General features: G+C 42.8%; 7 protein-coding genes across 7 annotated transcripts; 3 read left to right on the top strand and 4 right to left on the bottom strand.

Annotated features, from left to right (window-relative positions):
* Positions 1–780: 780 nt before the first annotated feature.
* Positions 781–2,480, bottom strand: Bfra_008005 (putative camp-dependent protein kinase catalytic subunit protein; the record flags this gene model as incomplete). The annotated part of the gene is made up of 3 exons (XM_037338371.1): positions 781–1,159; positions 1,369–1,622; positions 1,674–2,480. The coding sequence occupies 3 exons, from the start codon at positions 2,478–2,480 to the stop codon at positions 781–783; spliced, it is 1,440 nt and encodes a 479-aa protein (XP_037190434.1).
* Positions 2,481–4,968: 2,488 nt separating this feature from the next.
* Positions 4,969–5,994, bottom strand: Bfra_008004 (uncharacterized protein; the record flags this gene model as incomplete). Its single annotated transcript, XM_037338370.1, has 2 exons — positions 4,969–5,925; positions 5,968–5,994. 2 exons carry the CDS (start codon positions 5,992–5,994, stop codon positions 4,969–4,971), a joined length of 984 nt encoding a protein of 327 aa, XP_037190433.1.
* A 193-nt stretch (positions 5,995–6,187) lies between these two features.
* Positions 6,188–7,270, top strand: Bfra_008003 (putative coiled-coil domain-containing protein 55 protein; the record flags this gene model as incomplete). Its single annotated transcript, XM_037338369.1, has 1 exon — positions 6,188–7,270. One exon carries the CDS (start codon positions 6,188–6,190, stop codon positions 7,268–7,270), a length of 1,083 nt encoding a protein of 360 aa, XP_037190432.1.
* A 370-nt stretch (positions 7,271–7,640) lies between these two features.
* Bfra_008002 (putative mitochondrial import inner membrane translocase subunit tim13 protein) lies at positions 7,641–8,042 on the bottom strand (the record flags this gene model as incomplete). The annotated part of the gene is made up of 2 exons (XM_037338368.1): positions 7,641–7,829; positions 7,938–8,042. 2 exons carry the CDS (start codon positions 8,040–8,042, stop codon positions 7,641–7,643), a joined length of 294 nt encoding a protein of 97 aa, XP_037190431.1.
* Positions 8,043–8,740: 698 nt separating this feature from the next.
* Positions 8,741–9,986, top strand: Bfra_008001 (putative vesicular integral-membrane protein vip36 protein; the record flags this gene model as incomplete). Its single annotated transcript, XM_037338367.1, has 5 exons — positions 8,741–8,848; positions 8,907–8,930; positions 8,997–9,067; positions 9,130–9,211; positions 9,270–9,986. The coding sequence occupies 5 exons, from the start codon at positions 8,741–8,743 to the stop codon at positions 9,984–9,986; spliced, it is 1,002 nt and encodes a 333-aa protein (XP_037190430.1).
* Positions 9,987–11,450: 1,464 nt separating this feature from the next.
* Positions 11,451–13,040, bottom strand: Bfra_008000 (putative zip zinc transporter protein; the record flags this gene model as incomplete). Its single annotated transcript, XM_037338366.1, has 3 exons — positions 11,451–12,722; positions 12,784–12,914; positions 12,977–13,040. 3 exons carry the CDS (start codon positions 13,038–13,040, stop codon positions 11,451–11,453), a joined length of 1,467 nt encoding a protein of 488 aa, XP_037190429.1.
* Positions 13,041–15,010: 1,970 nt separating this feature from the next.
* On the top strand, positions 15,011–16,285 carry Bfra_007999 (uncharacterized protein; the record flags this gene model as incomplete). The annotated part of the gene is made up of 3 exons (XM_037338365.1): positions 15,011–15,345; positions 15,400–16,056; positions 16,114–16,285. 3 exons carry the CDS (start codon positions 15,011–15,013, stop codon positions 16,283–16,285), a joined length of 1,164 nt encoding a protein of 387 aa, XP_037190428.1.
* Positions 16,286–16,352: the final 67 nt, after the last annotated feature.

The raw sequence follows: 16,352 nt of genomic DNA, 5'->3' as shown, positions 1-16,352 counted from the left end.
TCGCATTCAAAGTTTATTCTCTCACTCGAGTTCAAGCTACGAGCTCTCACTCCCGAGGATTGAGCCGCTTGCGCAACGTTCGTCCACTTCACCTCACCCAATCATATTAGCTCACAGTATAATTCACATAAAACACACACACACACATACAAGGCCCCAGAAGAATATAATATCCTATTCTCACTAATGCGAATCGGATTTATGATCCTTCCTTTTTTCCCCCCTTCCTCCACACCTTCAATTCCTTTCGAACACATAACTAATATCTTGAGTTCCATCATTCATAACATACACACCCGTTTCGGTTTCATTCGATTCCATACAACGGGGCATAAACATCGTCGTGTTATCCATCCATCCATGCATATTGATAACTATACCTCTTTCTTGAACATGAATGACATCACGTGCCTAGTACCAAAAAACTGGTCGACTAAAATTCCACGTCCGTCCCATCGTACGATACCAACCATACCAACACCTTACCGCCACCCCACCCATCACCAAAGAGCTGTGAACAAGCCAGAGTAAACCACCTAATATTCCAATCCAATGCCTGTGAAACAAAAAGAGATGATGTGACGTAAGGTTATCTTGCCCGTACTGTAACATATGTGCAGAAGAATAGTTTAAACTGCAAAGTACAAAAGAAATATAGCCTTCTTGAACAAGTAGCCTAGCTCCGAGACTCCGAGTATGAAACTTTTGTTTAAAAATCCACGAATAGGTGCCCAAATCTACTACTGGTTAGTTGAGTTTGACGAAGGTCAAGACATTCACTTACTCATCGGGCCCACCTTGACCATATATCTCCGTTTCTTCAGGGTACTTATCAAACTGGCTGGCATCTCCAACTCCGGCCTTAACAGGAGGAACATAAGGTGCATCGATATCCTTCTTGGATAACCTTTCCCAAGTTACTTCAGCGAACCATTGATGATTCTTGACATCCTCAGAACCACCATGTAAGTTACCAAGACGCTTGGTGAGATCTGCTGTGATCAATCTTTGCAACAAGTCCTGTGCATCTGGGTGAATATAGGGAGGATACTTAACCCTCCCTTTGAGAATATTCTCATAGATTTTCATGGGAGAGCCACCATCCCAAAATGGTGTAAAACCACAGAGCATTTCGAAAATTAATATACCAAGGGACCACCTGATTCATATTAGTTGGATGATACAACCTTTTAGGATAATATGGTTCCATCGAGCGCAGCGAGGACGGGGGTTTGGGGGCTTGCCCCCATAAGAGGAAACATATGATGAGAATGGTTTTATTGACGACACTCCGCTGGGCCACTGCCGTGGAGGCATTTTTGCTTCGCTCTAGAAGTAATGTGGAGGGATGAAGAGGCTAAAACTTACCAATCTACGGATTTATTATAACCTTTACTCGAGACTACTTCTGGTGCTAAGTAATCTGGGGTACCACACAACGTCCATGTAATATCTGGGACCTTCTTTGCAAATCCAAAGTCAGTAATCTTAAGATGTCCGTGCCTATCAAGTAGCAAATTCTCTGGTTTCAAATCTCGATAAATGATATGTTTTGAATGAAGGTATTCTAAAGCCAACGTAACTTCAGCAGCATAGAATTTGGCTACAGGATTGGGGAATCGCTGGAGTTAAACAATTAGTGTCTATCAAGAAGTTGGTGTCATTGAACTTACTTGAGACTTTCGCAGTAAAGAGAATAGTTCACCCCCCTCTACAAAATCCATCACCATGTATAAATTCTTCGAGTCTTGAAAAGTACCCCATAGAGTAATCAGGAATGGATGCTTGACTTCTTGTAACATCTTTCTCTCATCATTGGTATGTTCGACCTGCTTCATCTTGTGCACCTGCGCCTTCTTCAACACTTTGACGGCATAGTATCGCTGATTGTGCTTCGATCGAACTAGATGAACTCGTCCAAAACTTCCAGTGCCCAATGTGCGCTGAATATCAAAATCTGTCAAAGAATATTTGCCCTTGGTTTGTCTAATCTGTGGCTGCTGTTGTGATTGCTGCGATTGTCGCTGTGAAGAGTCCATTTGAAGAGTGCTGGTGTTAGCAGCTACTGGATGTAGTGAAGGTTGTGAAGAAGCTGGTGGGGTTGGATATGACTGGCTCGCGCCGTCATGCTGTGGTGGATGAATCAAGTTGCTAATGCTGGGAGAGTTTTGACGGTGCTGCTGTTGATCGGAATGAATTTGCGCAGATTGCTGCTGTGGAGTTATTCCGTGTGTCATTGAGGCTTTTTTGCCCACGGCAGTCGGTTGGTCGTCTGTTGTGCGAGAGGTTGTAGTTTGGAGAACCTCGTGCTCGTGGGATTGGGGTAAAGTCGATTGGGTCGAGACAGAAGCTATCGAATTATGGAAGCCTCTTGATGATGTGGGGGTCGTCGGACTGGTTGTGGCTTGACTTGATGTTGGAGAGGTTATAGCCGGAGACTCCTTCGTCCGTTTCTTCTTCAAAAAACCGAGTGTCGGCATAGAATGAAAATGGTAGGTTGCTGGATGTCGAGTTTGATAGATCGACAGTCAGCAGAAAGCAGGGCCGCGGGTGTGTAGGCCGAATGCAGGATGATATGTAAGGTAGATGGGTAGGTGGTAGGTGGTAAGGTTACCCCAAAAGCAGTCTTGACAGACAAGCCTAATTGGGGAAAATGAATGTGTGTATGTTGTTTAATTATCGGGCACCTAGAAAGGAAGGGAGGAAGATATGTTATAAATTAACAAATTTGAGTTTCTTTCTCGATTCTCTTAGAGTCTTCGTGAGCAAAGTCAAGGAGGGAGTTGCAAGTTGCTCGTTTTTGGGGGTAAGCTTCGTAGGATGCGGATCGTTGCAGTTGTGAACATGAACTGTGTCCGTTGCGACAAAGAGCATCAATTGATTGGAATGATACAATATTGGAGTGAATTAAGGGTTGGAGAATATCGGTATGAGTGGAATAATTATACCAAATGGAATTCAATTGAGAATATCGAGGCTAATGGTAATGATAACGACAATGATACATGAATTAATAAGGATTGATGTATTTTTGGGGGGGGAAGTTTGAATTGGGATTGGAGGAGGTTGGTGGGTTGGGTTGGGTTGGGGTAGATAGCTGTGGTATGTAGTGTAGGTAGTAGTAGTAGTAGTAGGTAGTGGGTAGTAGTGGGTAGTAGTGGGTGCGGGAGGTGTGTGATCATGTAAGAAGATGGACGCAATGATTACTGGGCTTGGTGGTGGTGGTGAGAAGGTAGTGGTGGTGGTGAAGAAGGTAGTGGTAGTAATAGGTACAGAATGAAGAATGATGATAATGTGAGGGGAAATGATTAATAAGGAACTGAATTCCGAGAGTTGCCTGGGTAGGTAGGAGGAGGAGGAGGAGGAGGAGGAGGGCGATAGGTTGATTGTTTGATTGGAATATGACCACCACCATTGACCGTTAATCGTTAAGCGTAGGTATTTCTTCTTCTTCTACTGAGTCCTGACTACCTAGGTACGGAGAGGTAGAGGTAGAGAGAGGTAGAGTAAAGTGACAATTCTGCTACAACGTTTTAACTCTCTCTCCTAGAACCATCTCAATAAAGTCTTTCGGTTCAATTTCTCTTGTCGATGTTAACTGGATTGCTCACTACAGAGCAGATACCTAATAATTGCTAAATTGCTAAATTGCTAAATGCTCGATGCTCGATGATGATGATGTTCGCTCGATGCTCTCCTCTCCTCTCCGTCCGTCTTCTGTGCACTCGGTGTATGGCGTTAGCGTTGGTGGGGTTGATGCTTGGTTCATCATTTGAGGATTCACTTCTTGGGGGAGGAAGAGGAGAAGATCAACCCGAGATATACTGCAGCTGGTAAGACGAAAAATTATGCCTTTCAAAATATCTGCTACCACCGTCCTGATAGTAAAGAAGACGAAGCCAAGTTTTCCAGTCTGGATGGTTTGTTCTTGATGGCGCTTTATTCTTTCTTTCAGTTCCAGTCCTTTAATGCCTTGACTGTCAATATACCCACGACCTAGGTAAGGAATGGTAGCTGTCTCGTATCTGCTATCTCTCCATGCTTAAGTTAAGGTTACACTTCTCCATTCGTTTATCGGAAAGTAAAATCAAGAGATGATACTGAGAATATTACTCTATGGAGTGAGTAATTGCTTCCATCTACTTTGACATTCTCTGATGTCAGAAATCCCAGACACTCGTTGATCAAACTACCTGATCTCTCGGTGCCATTCCATTCTATCAAAGGATTGATTCTGCACCAAGTACCAGCTAGCTACCAATGTAGATGTGTATGTGCCTACCAAGGAAGATCTTACTTGCTCTCACAATGTGAATCATGCAACCAATGAAAATGCGGGGATATCAGGATTCTCCGTCTGGACCTTACGGATCTCACATCACTAGCAAAAATGCAAAATCGTTCACAAAGGAAGTGGACACGCCATGGAGATTGACGATCTTGATCCATCTTGTATTTCCTGTCTATATCATCATTATTAGTCAGCCAGCTTCATCACCCACCTACCACGCTCTACTTCACCAACTAACTGTGCTCTCAGTCTCTGTATGAGCAAAGTCTATCCTCTTTCGCAATATCCAGTACCAAATCAGGCAATCAATGTTTCAAACAAAAAGTCAACTATAATTTATCCACGTCACTGCAATTGCTAGGTAGATATGTCCACCTTGGTATGAACGAGTGCCGATCTATGCCATCATGTAACATGCAACATCGAAATAGATGTATTTTCAATCTTTGACCCTATTTAAGTATCAGATTGATACCGGCATATGATGAGAACTGTCTCGAGGCTCATGGCATATACTTCATCTCTATGTTATTGATTCTCCTAGATCCCGTGAAGATGTGGCCAGTCCCAAAACCTATGCAATGCAATGTGGTATTCCGATTACCCCTCATGTTCTTCCCAAACTCCATGCTATCTATGCTTTGATAATCCCGAGTCCCATTAATATTCATTTCCGTTCATTGTTGACCACTCATTCTGGTCTCTGACCACAGCCCATCGATTATTTGAAAGACTGCGGTAACAGCTTGCATTACCCCTTCATCAACATCTTGTCCCCCCAACTTCTGTTGGATCTTGTCGGGATGCCACCGGACTCTTTCTACCTTCAAGGTCTTTGTAAGCTGTAATTCGGTAGGTTCTCCAGAGGTTGGCGCGTGTAAGAAAAATCTCCTGATGTCCTCCTTTTGGACATCTTTTTTACTTCCACTTTCGACTGGCCAAGGTATGGATGCAACTGCAACTTTCGAAGAATTCTTCCCAAGATCTTCCCATTTCTTGATGTAGTTATCCCATTTTTCGTTCCAAACTTTCTTGGACCTCCTCTCCTGGCCTCTCTTCAGACTCTCCTCAACCTTTCTTTGCAATCGTTCAGCATCTCTCTCTTCCTTCCTACCTTCTTGAGCCAACCGTTCTCGCTCTTTTTTGGCTGCTTCGCGCCGAGCCTTTTCCTCTATTAAATGTTGATGGGTCTTCTCATACATTTTACCTCTAACATATGCCGTGTATTCTTCGTCAGTCATCTGTTCTAGCTCGCCTGTAGGACCTTGCTTGACGTCGGGATATGTATGAATTGGTTGCCCATAAACTCCCTCCCAATACTGTGCAGCTTCATCGTCAGCCATCGCATCAAATAGACTTTCCCTGAATGCAACATCTGGGTCGAGATACTGATTGGAAGAGGTATTGGGGAGGTGCGTGTCATCGTAGAGGGATGGATCATCATTCGTGGCAGATTGCCTGCTTCGTTTTGAGCGATGGTGATGGCGGTGGCGCCTTTCCTCGCTATGGCTCTCTGACGGTGATTCATCCTCCCTATGCTTCCTCTTGAATCGAAATTTAGTTGGATGAGAGTTGGTCATATCTTCATTGGAGTTTAGTTGAACTTCTGCGTTGAGACAGTAAAATGATAAGTTCTGAATGTATGGTTGTAATATGAACAACTAAAATGAGCGTACTTGGATTCGTGATTGTATATACAACATCGCATCCTACGGTTTTGTCATCTTATTGAATGCCGCTAAAGTTCTTATCGATTGCCAGAGTGGATCAATAGCGTGATTGCCGCCTTACGGCATTTTATAGCTATGGAAAACGCGACCCATACCGTACATTATAATCCTGACATAACAAAATACCACTTCTTCAACATTCTACTATTCCACCTTAAATTACACAATGGGATTAAATAATGGTTTCAACGTATTTGGCGATGACGACTCAGATGAGGATACAAATGTCAATACTACTCCATTGACAAAACCTTCGAAACTTTCAAAGTCCTCGACCTCGAAACCCTTGAAACCCTCAAAAAAGCCGCCTATAAGTATGTTTGGCGACCTCTCGAGTTCGCTCACGTCGAAAAAACATGCCGAAACTGCAGAAGAACTTGATGCGAACATATACGATTACGATGCAGTTTACGATTCTTTAAAGCCAAAGAAGAAGGTAGTCAATGAGGAGGAGGAACGGAAGCCAAAGTATATGAGCAATCTTATTGCAGCAGCTGCAGTGCGAAAGCGCGATTCTACGATTGCCGAGGAGAAGAAACTCGCAAGAGAAAGAGAAGCTGAAGGAGATGAATTTGCAGATAAGGAGAAATTTGTCACATCAGCGTATAAGAAACAACAAGAAGAGAATCGCCGCATAGAAGAAGAAGAACGGTTGAGAGAGGAGGAAGAGCAAAGAAAGAATAAAGGCACGGGAATGACCAGTTTCTACAAAAACATGCTTGAGAAGGGTGAACAGAAACATGCTGAAATAGTAAAGGCTGCCGAGGAAAGGATTAAACAAGGCCCACAAGAAGATGTGACGGAGGACGAAAAAATGAAGACTGATGCAGATATAGCACGGGAAATCAACGAGAAAAAGGGAGGCACTATTGCAATCAATGACGAAGGTCAAGTTGTTGACAAGAGAGAATTACTCAAGGGTGGACTAAACATAATACCTAAAGCGAAACCAACGCCTAATCCAAATTCATCAAGAAGTGGAAGCTCAATGCCTGATCACAAGAAAGGCAATACATTTGTGGGAAGTGGAGGTGGAAAACAAGCTATGCGCGAACGACAATCACGAATGATGGAAGCACAATTAGAACAAGCTACCAAACGAGCTTTGGAGGAGGAGGAAGAAGAAAAGCAGAAAGTAGAGAGAGCTTCTAAGAGTCGAAAGACTGAAGGCGATATTATGAGTGCCAAGGAAAGATATCTTGCAAGAAAGAGGGAGGCGGAAGAAGCAAAGAAGAAAGCATCTCAATAGAAACATAATATATAATACCCGAATCGAAATCAGATCAAATCACATCTCATGGCCATAAAGATCTCCATTTCATTTATAGTGGTGTTGTTTCCAATTCCTTGCATTTTATGCCCTCCGTTTCCAGAGACGTGGTGACCCATTCATAGTGTACAAGAGTATAATACACTCCATCATAATAGCGTTCCATACCAAATCACGGCTCATTGTTGTGATATCCCGCTCTAGCATGCTCTAGCACCTCATCACTTCATCATCACATAACCCCCTCCCACTCAATAATATCACTCCTTCCCGTGGTCACCTTTTCTCTTCCCTACCCTCCCTCACTCTTCCTCTACCCCTCTTCTACAATCCCAGCCCAAATCAAAATCTAAAACATACCCCCCGTCGCTCCTCCACTCGTCGACTCTCGTTGCAATCTCGCAATATATTGTTTGCTCACTGTATTCCACGCTTGCATGTATTTTTCCATGCATTGGGTGAAACAAGTGGTTTCGCCGCTGCTGAGAGAGGTACCGGGTTTGGGGACGCATTTCTCGAAGCAGTGTTCGTTTACTTTCTGGATGGATGGTTAATTTGTGAATTGGAAGAGAGTAGGGGGAAGTGTCGTGAAGAAGGGAGGGGAGGAGAGGGAAACTAAAGGAAAGAGGAAAGAGAAAATATTTACCTCGATCAATTGTCTAGCATTGGTCATAGCAGCTTCCTGACGAACTTGATTCATAACAGCAGCTTTTGGGTCCGAGGAGGCGAATGCATTGTTGAGAGAATCCATGATGGCGTTTATATGTGTATGTATATATTTCTATGTGGAAAGTGGCGCTTTGAGGGGATTGAATCTCAAATTGTGTATGGAAAAGAGGTTTGGAGTTTCGTTGTTGAATTTTAAACTTAATATCCAGAACCTCAATTTTTTAATCGATCTCAAAGCATGACGATGGACTATCAAATTCACCACTCGGCCTTAGGCAAGTACCGACTGGTAGCTATCATCCCTGGTTAGAAATATACAGGGTACACAGGGTCAATATCCACTACCAGTCCGTACTCTAGCACTAATTTCCAGGGCTACAAGCACCCCAAACGCCCGTCACGAACGCTACAGCAGTACCGGAATCCCCCAATCACTGACAGTTATTCTCCCAATTCAAAATAACAGGGATCTCAGCTTAACCTTGAAATCCCCGACGCCAAATTGTTCACAGACACAGACACAGATAGGAAACCTTAAGGCCAGCTAACAATTTAATCTGACGACCTCGGAATTCGATTCACGATACTTCGTAGTTCCTAAAACTATTTCCTTTCTCAACATCCTATTCTGATTTTCTGGCAGAAGGATCTCTCTTTTTCTCCATCTACTTTACATTCCTCTTTTTCTTTCCTTCGTCCAGTTGAAGACTCGATTGGAATCTGGTGAAAGTATAAGCCTTGAAGAATACTTGTGGATAGGGACAGATTGTACAGGACGCAATGTGGTTCCCCAAATCATTGTCGGCGCTATGGCTGGCTTCTTGTGTTATGGCAGCTGGAGATACGCAGACTACGAAGCTGAGTGAGGACGGAATTAGGAGTATACCGGTTTGTTTACTCGATTGAATTACTATTGAAGGAAGGGTTGACTGACTTGTTGGAATAGCTTCGAACACATTCGCTGAATCAGGTCAGTAGTTGAACAAGAGGCGCATTACATAGGCTTGAGGATTTCGCTGATTTGGATTTGGATTAGCCATATTTGGATTCGGATATGCAAAGTAGATGGTTCGATTTTGGTGGAAATACCATTGTGAGAGCAGACAAGTATGCATGCGCGCCAAGTCCAGGACTAGTTGGGGATAGATGGGCTGATGTGGAGGGTATAGGTACATACGATTGACATATGATCATCCGTCTTCTTCAGGATGGCTCTTCTCAAGAGTTCCACTAACGGCCACAAACTGGGAGGTATGAATAGATTCGCCTTCACTCCCCTCGGTGTAATCTAACCACAACTCTTCTGCAGATCGAGGTCGAATTCAAGGTCCACGGTCAAGGCAACCTCCACGGTGATGGTTTCGCCATGTGGCTCACCAAACAACGCGGCATTCAAGGCGACGTCTTCGGTTCCGTTGACAAATTCGAAGGTCTTGGTATTTTCTTCGACACCTACAAGAACAATCGTCCCGGAACCGTCTTCCCCTACGTAATGGCCATGGTCGGCGATGGCAACACCGCCTATGACAAGAGCAACGACGGCAAAGACCAAGAATATATGGGCTGTTCCGCACGAGGTCTCCGCAATGCGAATGTCCCAACTAAAGCCAAACTCACCTATTTCCAAGACAAATCTCTCAAACTCGAACTTCAATACAAGAAGGAGGATCAATGGGAACTCTGCTTTGAAACTTTCGAACCACCTACCATTCCATCCGTAGCCTATCTCGGATTTTCTGCCGAAACGGGTGAATTGAGCGATAACCATGATATCATCAGCGTCAACACGAATAATTTGTACGATACCAACACCCACAAGAATAAGTATAAGGATTCGCAACCTAAGCCTGAAAATGGAAAAAGTAGATCTCAAAAGGGACAGGGTATTTTGAACAGAAAGAAGAAGCCGGCCGGAAGCTGGAGTTGGTTCTTTGTTAAGTGTATCATCGGATTAGTTGTTCTGGGTGGTGGTTATGTCGGATATACGGCTTGGAGAACTTCGCAAAGGAGAAGTCATCGATTTTAGATGATGGAGAATGAAGGTCATGGTACTTGAGTATTCAAATCTGATCGGATTTGAATTACAAAGTTGAAAGTGAGCGAAATGAACACAAGAACGCGGGAAACAGTGGACAAGGAACGAGAATCGAACCCCGAATTCACATGCAAATGAGATGAAGATCGATCTCTTTACTTACTTCTATTGGTGGGTTGATACCGATAGGAGAGGTCGAGAGGAACCCGGGATTTCAAATAGTTTATGTAGTATACCAAGGAAAGCAAGACAGAAAACCAGTATTCAGTATGGGAAATGCAAGGGAATGAAAAGATTCTGATGATTGGGGTCTCAAAAAAAAAATATGTGATGAGTGATGTATAATCCGTAAAACGAAATGTTTTGTATAGCCTGGTGTATGTAACGTACCTACCCAACAGGAGATGGGCGGGCTACGTAGGGGGTTGATTGTAAGCGAGAATATTCAGGGGGATGCTAGTTTAGATACTCATCCAACGATGTACGAGTAGAAAGATGCTTAATGGTAGGTAAGTGGGTAGGTAACTCGATCATGGGAATCAGAATGCGTCTTGTCAGATGCAGAAATGAAACACCCTCTGCTTGGTTATATGTATATATGTGTGTATATGTGTGTATATTGTTATTGTAATATATCCACATACTCCAATTCACGAATTCACGGATGCGCAGTTGAGAAATCACAGAGATCTAGATATTCTATGATAGAGATTAATAAATAGATGTATACATAATAAATCCATCCATCATCTTTTCCACATCTGCATCTTCATCTTTATCCATCTACCCACTACATACTACATACCACATACTCCAGCTCCTGACAGTGCTCTTGACCAAAAAATAACAAAAGCTCTTGTAAATTCATAGAGAGGAACTTCTTCGCGAGCTGCATCTACCTATCTATGACTCTATATCCCTCATTGAGCGTATCTCCTCGAATATATCTCAGAGAGCGAAACTCGCACAATCAGATATCTACTGACTCGCTGCCTATGAATCTGAGCGAGGAGAATCTTCTCCAGAAGGCGCGACATTCTGATTATGAGACTCCTCCCTCTCCAAGAGCATAAGAGTCTGTGTATTCACCACCCGTGTAAAATTTATGTAGATCTTCGTCACACCACTCGTATCACATAGAGAAGGATACTTATCTACTTAGCTACAGAACCATTGAGTATATTCATAGTAACCAAGTCTGAGTCTAAGCATAACTAATATTTCCAACCGTTCGCTCGCCAATTACGAACCTGAGAGTTTGGAAATAAAAATACATCGAATCTCGCAACTAAGGATCTAATATCCATCGAAGCCCACCAAAGACACACAATAAACTCCTCAAATACCCTCCAAAATAAGACCCCATCCCATGGTATGCTAATATCCTATAAAAACGCCTATCATCTATTCATAATGCGTACCCATCTCGTTTTCCATTCCCATCGCCCCAATTCCTTATCGAGAGGTAAGAGCGTTGCTCATACCCATTAACGCCATGCCAACAAATGCAAAAGAAATGCACAAACTTCTATTGTGATTCAGACCCAGGCACTCCGCAAACAGATGCAATGCGACACTAGCCATGATACCCCCGGTGATACCAAACATACATCCATAAGCTACAATATTAGGCGCATGACCTTCCCGTCCAGCAATTGAAAACCATGCGGCTGCAATTGCGGCACCGGCTGGCTGTGACACACCTCCGAGGAAAGAACTCCAGAAGATAGCTCGTGGTCGGCTACCAAGTGCTAGGTATAATGGTAGAGCCATTGCAAATCCCTCAGTGATGTTATGAACAAGTAAAGCTAAAAAGACAGAAACTCCAAGTTCGGGATTTGCGTGATTTGTAGCAAATGTAATAAAACCTTCGGGTAATTTATGCAATCCAATAGCTATACTTGTTTGAAGACCAATATCCATAAATGCATTTTCGGGAACATGGTGATGATGTTGTTGAGCTTCAATGTCAGAGTCATGACAACTGGGAATTTCTGTTTCGGAAATAGCCCTACGTAATTGTGCTGAATTATCGGGAGCCTCTTCTCCTTCTTCTGGCAATGTGAAAGAATGAGATCGGGTTGACAAGGTGCCTGTGGGAGTTCGCGCCGAATAAGGAACTTTTGTATTCATGGGGGTTTTTAAGCATTCTCGCCCACAAAGGTCGGAATACCCAAAACACGGTCCACTCTCATCACAATTGGCCTTCCTATCCTTTACAAAAGACATCACCCTGTCATGAACTACCATGAGCGATGGTCGCCTGGTTAGATTATGGGATTGGCGGCGATTGCTTGGCTGAGAATCTTTTGGTGGTGCAAGACCTTCTATTGAATGCTTTCCATTTTCTCCGACATGTGAAGCGAGAAGTGGTGTAGATTCCGTCATCGCACTGTTTCCTTGATTGGCTGCTGCATGAGAACTCGATTTTGATAATGGAAGGTGATTATCATGGTGGCCATCAAAGCCATCGAAGGTTTGGTGATTGTGGTTGTGGCTGTGGTCGTGGTCGTGGTCGTGATGCGTTGCATCTTGATTGTGAGAATGATCGCAATGTGAGACATGCGAGGGGATAAATTGATGCATGAGCCTCGAAACAATTTGTATGCCAATAAATCCTGCAGCGAAACAAGCCAAAAGAGTCCATGCAGCAGCTTGAGCTGTATAACCACCCTCCATTAGATATTTTTTCGATGATGGGAGCATACTATATAACGAAGAGAATATCTTTCAAAAGAAATATGTAGTTAGTAAAGAAGTAGACAAATGGTTGAGAGATAGAACCTACCATTACACCAAAACTCAAACTTAGAGACGCAGCTAGGAAAGCATTGTTATCTTGTATCCTGAAATTCTTCTTGCTGGGGATATATCTAATCAATAGATCTATGCATATTATGCAACTACCCATAACACATGCTAACCATTGTTGTTAGAGTTGATCAAACATCGGTCCATGAACCATTGAGTATTATACTGACCTATTCCACTGATAATAGCCATAATCCACCCTCTCATATCATTATCCAACGAGTCTGCCTCCATACTGACGATTTGTGATGCCAACTTTTTAATGATATATTCTCGCTTCCTCAAACTCTCTCTCCGTCTGCGGGGTTGATATACAAGTAAGAACTCAACAAAGTATCCAACACAAGGTGGCACAAGGGCGAACTAGGTCAAACCTGACTGTATGGGTTGTCGCAGGTTATCCCTGATGTTGTTGCAGAAGGTAGTATTGACGGTGGTATTGTTGCATGCGTTGTCGCAGTGGGATTAATGTAGATCAAAGTGATGTAGCTGTGAGTGTCCAACTGATTCAAAGTACAGTTCAGAAGGAGACAAGAAAAGGTCTCGGAAGGAGCAAGAGTATATTAGGATTTTAGGTGAATCTGAGACCGGCGAAGCAAACAATCTTTGAAGGAGGTAACAAAGTAATGGTGCAAGAGAGTGAAAGGGCGAAAGAGTTAGAGAAGATGAACAGAATATTCACAGGTTTTCGCGGCTATAGGAATGAATTATCTGATGTCATAGGTTACTGTACAATAATGAAGAAGAAGAAGATGATGATGATAATCGAATAACAATAACAAGAGCAATAACAATGTGAATAATGATAAGAATGAATACACGATGAATATTATTAAGCTACTCGACCTAGTGTCAGTAGGAAGAATAATAAAATTGCCTAGGAAGACCTTGATGGCTTGGTGCAAGAAGACCCGAATTCAATTTTCTCCAAAGGGTTAAATCATGTAAATCATAAATGCATTCATCCATCTTTTCTGATTGGTCAATAGACCTAAATTCACATCAAATCCCGAGTTTTTAATTCGTCATTGAGAAGAAAGAAAATATAGGCAAGGCAGAGTCTTATGAACCTTAATTCGATCCTTTTAACCATCAAGGTTCTCATATTGATCCCGCCACACCGCTATCCTTGACAAATGGTCCCACGTGATATCGATGTTGATTGGCCATGATGTCTACCTAGCAGTATTTGCTTCTTCTTTGTTTTGTTGTTCAAGTCAAAATTTGATTGTTTGTAGGATGTTGTTCAGATAAGACAACACCTACCAGTTCAAGAACGAGTCGCAGTAGCGCAGAGGCATATACTGGCGAAAAATACCACTTACATTGATTGGAAGAATTGTACTTCGGTTTCTAATCCTAATTTAAGGAGTGCTACAGCTATATTCTACTCGAGCTCACATGATCGAAATGCATTACCCAGCATCCTTCGAGATCAGTTGTCGATTCTCTGAGTTAGGTGTAGAGATATCCTGAACATATTAGACGAGTATTCTAGAAGGAATTCGTAAAAGAATTCAATGTGATGTAAAGTCGAGAAGTGTGTCGATTTTATAAGGGTTTAATGTCCTGGCAAGACTCGAGTCTTTGAACGTATTCCTACATGATCTCAGTATGATACCTGTCTAGATCCCAGATCCCCAGCTTGATCTAGACACCAGGAGTCCTTAGGCGAGGTCCTCAGGGGGGGCTTCAGTATCCAATTATTAGTATTCCCAAGACTACCGTCTGAATGATTGATCCAATTGCTCATATCATGTAGAGTTCCCGGACTAAAACTACCATCCAAATAATTCAGTATACTCTAGTCGCTTAGACGTGTGAATTGTGACATCGAAATGACTCGACATGAATCGTATATTCCTGGTGATGTGACTTTGATATCATAGTATTTTAGTGACTCGAAAATGTCCCGAAGTAACGCATCTGAAAGCTTCAACCTGCCTCCAGAGGTGCTCAAATAGATCCGGTTCCCCCCATTTGGACTTACGTCCTTCTTCAACAAACATCATCAAAATTCGTAACCAATACAATAAACACTTTTCATATCATTCGACTTCGAATCACAATAACCTCAATAATTAACCTAGCTTAAACAACCAACCATCCTTTCAAAATCAGACCTCGAACTCTGGTTGATAACCTGTCTCTTGACACTTCGTTAGATCCCACCCTTCTTCCGCTCAACTTCAAAGCTTAGCAGCATGTCCACTTCCAACGAACAATCTACACCTGCGACGACTACCACGCATCCTGTATCCCAAGCACTCAGGTTCTGGCAGGGCGAAAAGAATCCTCATCCAGATGTACACGGCTTGTTTAAAACACATCTAGATTGGAGAGCACTCAGCTCCATGCGAAAGGAAGATAGAGAAAATTTGGTGATTAAACGTGCCAACTTTTTCTATCATTGTTTTCCACTAACCCATGCCATTCCTGGAGCCGTCCGGAAACAGCTTTACGGAAGACGACAGGAAGCTGCGAAGGCTGGAAATTTGGGCAAGGAAGGAATTGATCGACCAGGAATACTGCCACTCGAGTATGTTTTTGATATGTTCAATTTTGTTTTCAACTAACGTCATTTTCTTATTAGTATCTTGAACGCAAAATACAAAAGAGATGACATTGACCGGATGATGATAAATTACCAATTCGTAGCGCCATTGGAACTTCAAATTGAAGAAGTCAAAAAAGGCTTTCAAGAGACCATTGCAAAGTTTGAGGAAAGTGAGCTCTGTAGACGATTCGAAAGCTTTTTCGAGAAACTGTGCAGAGATGGCAAGTTTGACAAGATTGTTGCGTTTGGAACTGGCCCGATCGCTGTAGTCGACGGCGGAAATGCATCATTTCGAGTGAGAAACCAGGTTCAGCATGCAAGCATGTTAACAATTCGACGAGTCTGGGAGCACTACAACCCAGGAAAGAGACTTTCAATCTACCTTCAAGATCCTGCGTACAACGAACATTGCGTAGAAGTTGCATACGAATACAACATGAGAATTCTCGACGGTGATTTTGGTCATCAAATGGGCTGGCTCAAAATTGACAAATCGACCTTGGTTATGTCATTTGCTTGCACTTTCCCTGTTCAACGATTGGTATCTGAAATTGCAAGGCCAGCAGCTCTTTACTTCACGTGGGGGATTGTAAAAGAATTTATTGAATTTAAAGAAGATAATGGGGACCGTGTTTTCTCTTCCACACTAGCACTCCCTGACGGAGGCGTTGTTGATATTCCAGGCTTGGGAGCGTAAGTCATAAGATTTCCACTGTGTTTTGTTCAACAATCTAACGTGAATCGTCTTAGAACTCAGCCAGTTTGGCCGTCATTTGACACAGAGTATAGTGAGAAATCATTCAATGTCGAGGGACTATCTGTTGGACGTGAGGATGATGATCCCAGTACAAAACCGACATTCGAAGGATATAGGGGCTTCTCTCATCTTGGATCTTGCCCTAAAATGTATATTCGGAAGTAGGGCTTGGAAAAGTCCCAGAAACTTTGTACATGATCAATTTCTTAACACGTTGTCTTTAGCATAATAT

This window comes from Botrytis fragariae (genome assembly GCF_013461495.1).
Source record: "Botrytis fragariae strain BVB16 chromosome Unknown tig00000112, whole genome shotgun sequence".
NCBI classification, from domain to species: domain Eukaryota; kingdom Fungi; phylum Ascomycota; class Leotiomycetes; order Helotiales; family Sclerotiniaceae; genus Botrytis; species Botrytis fragariae.
The sequence above is the reverse complement of the archived record's forward strand: the minus strand, read 5'-3'. Positions and strand labels throughout refer to the sequence as shown.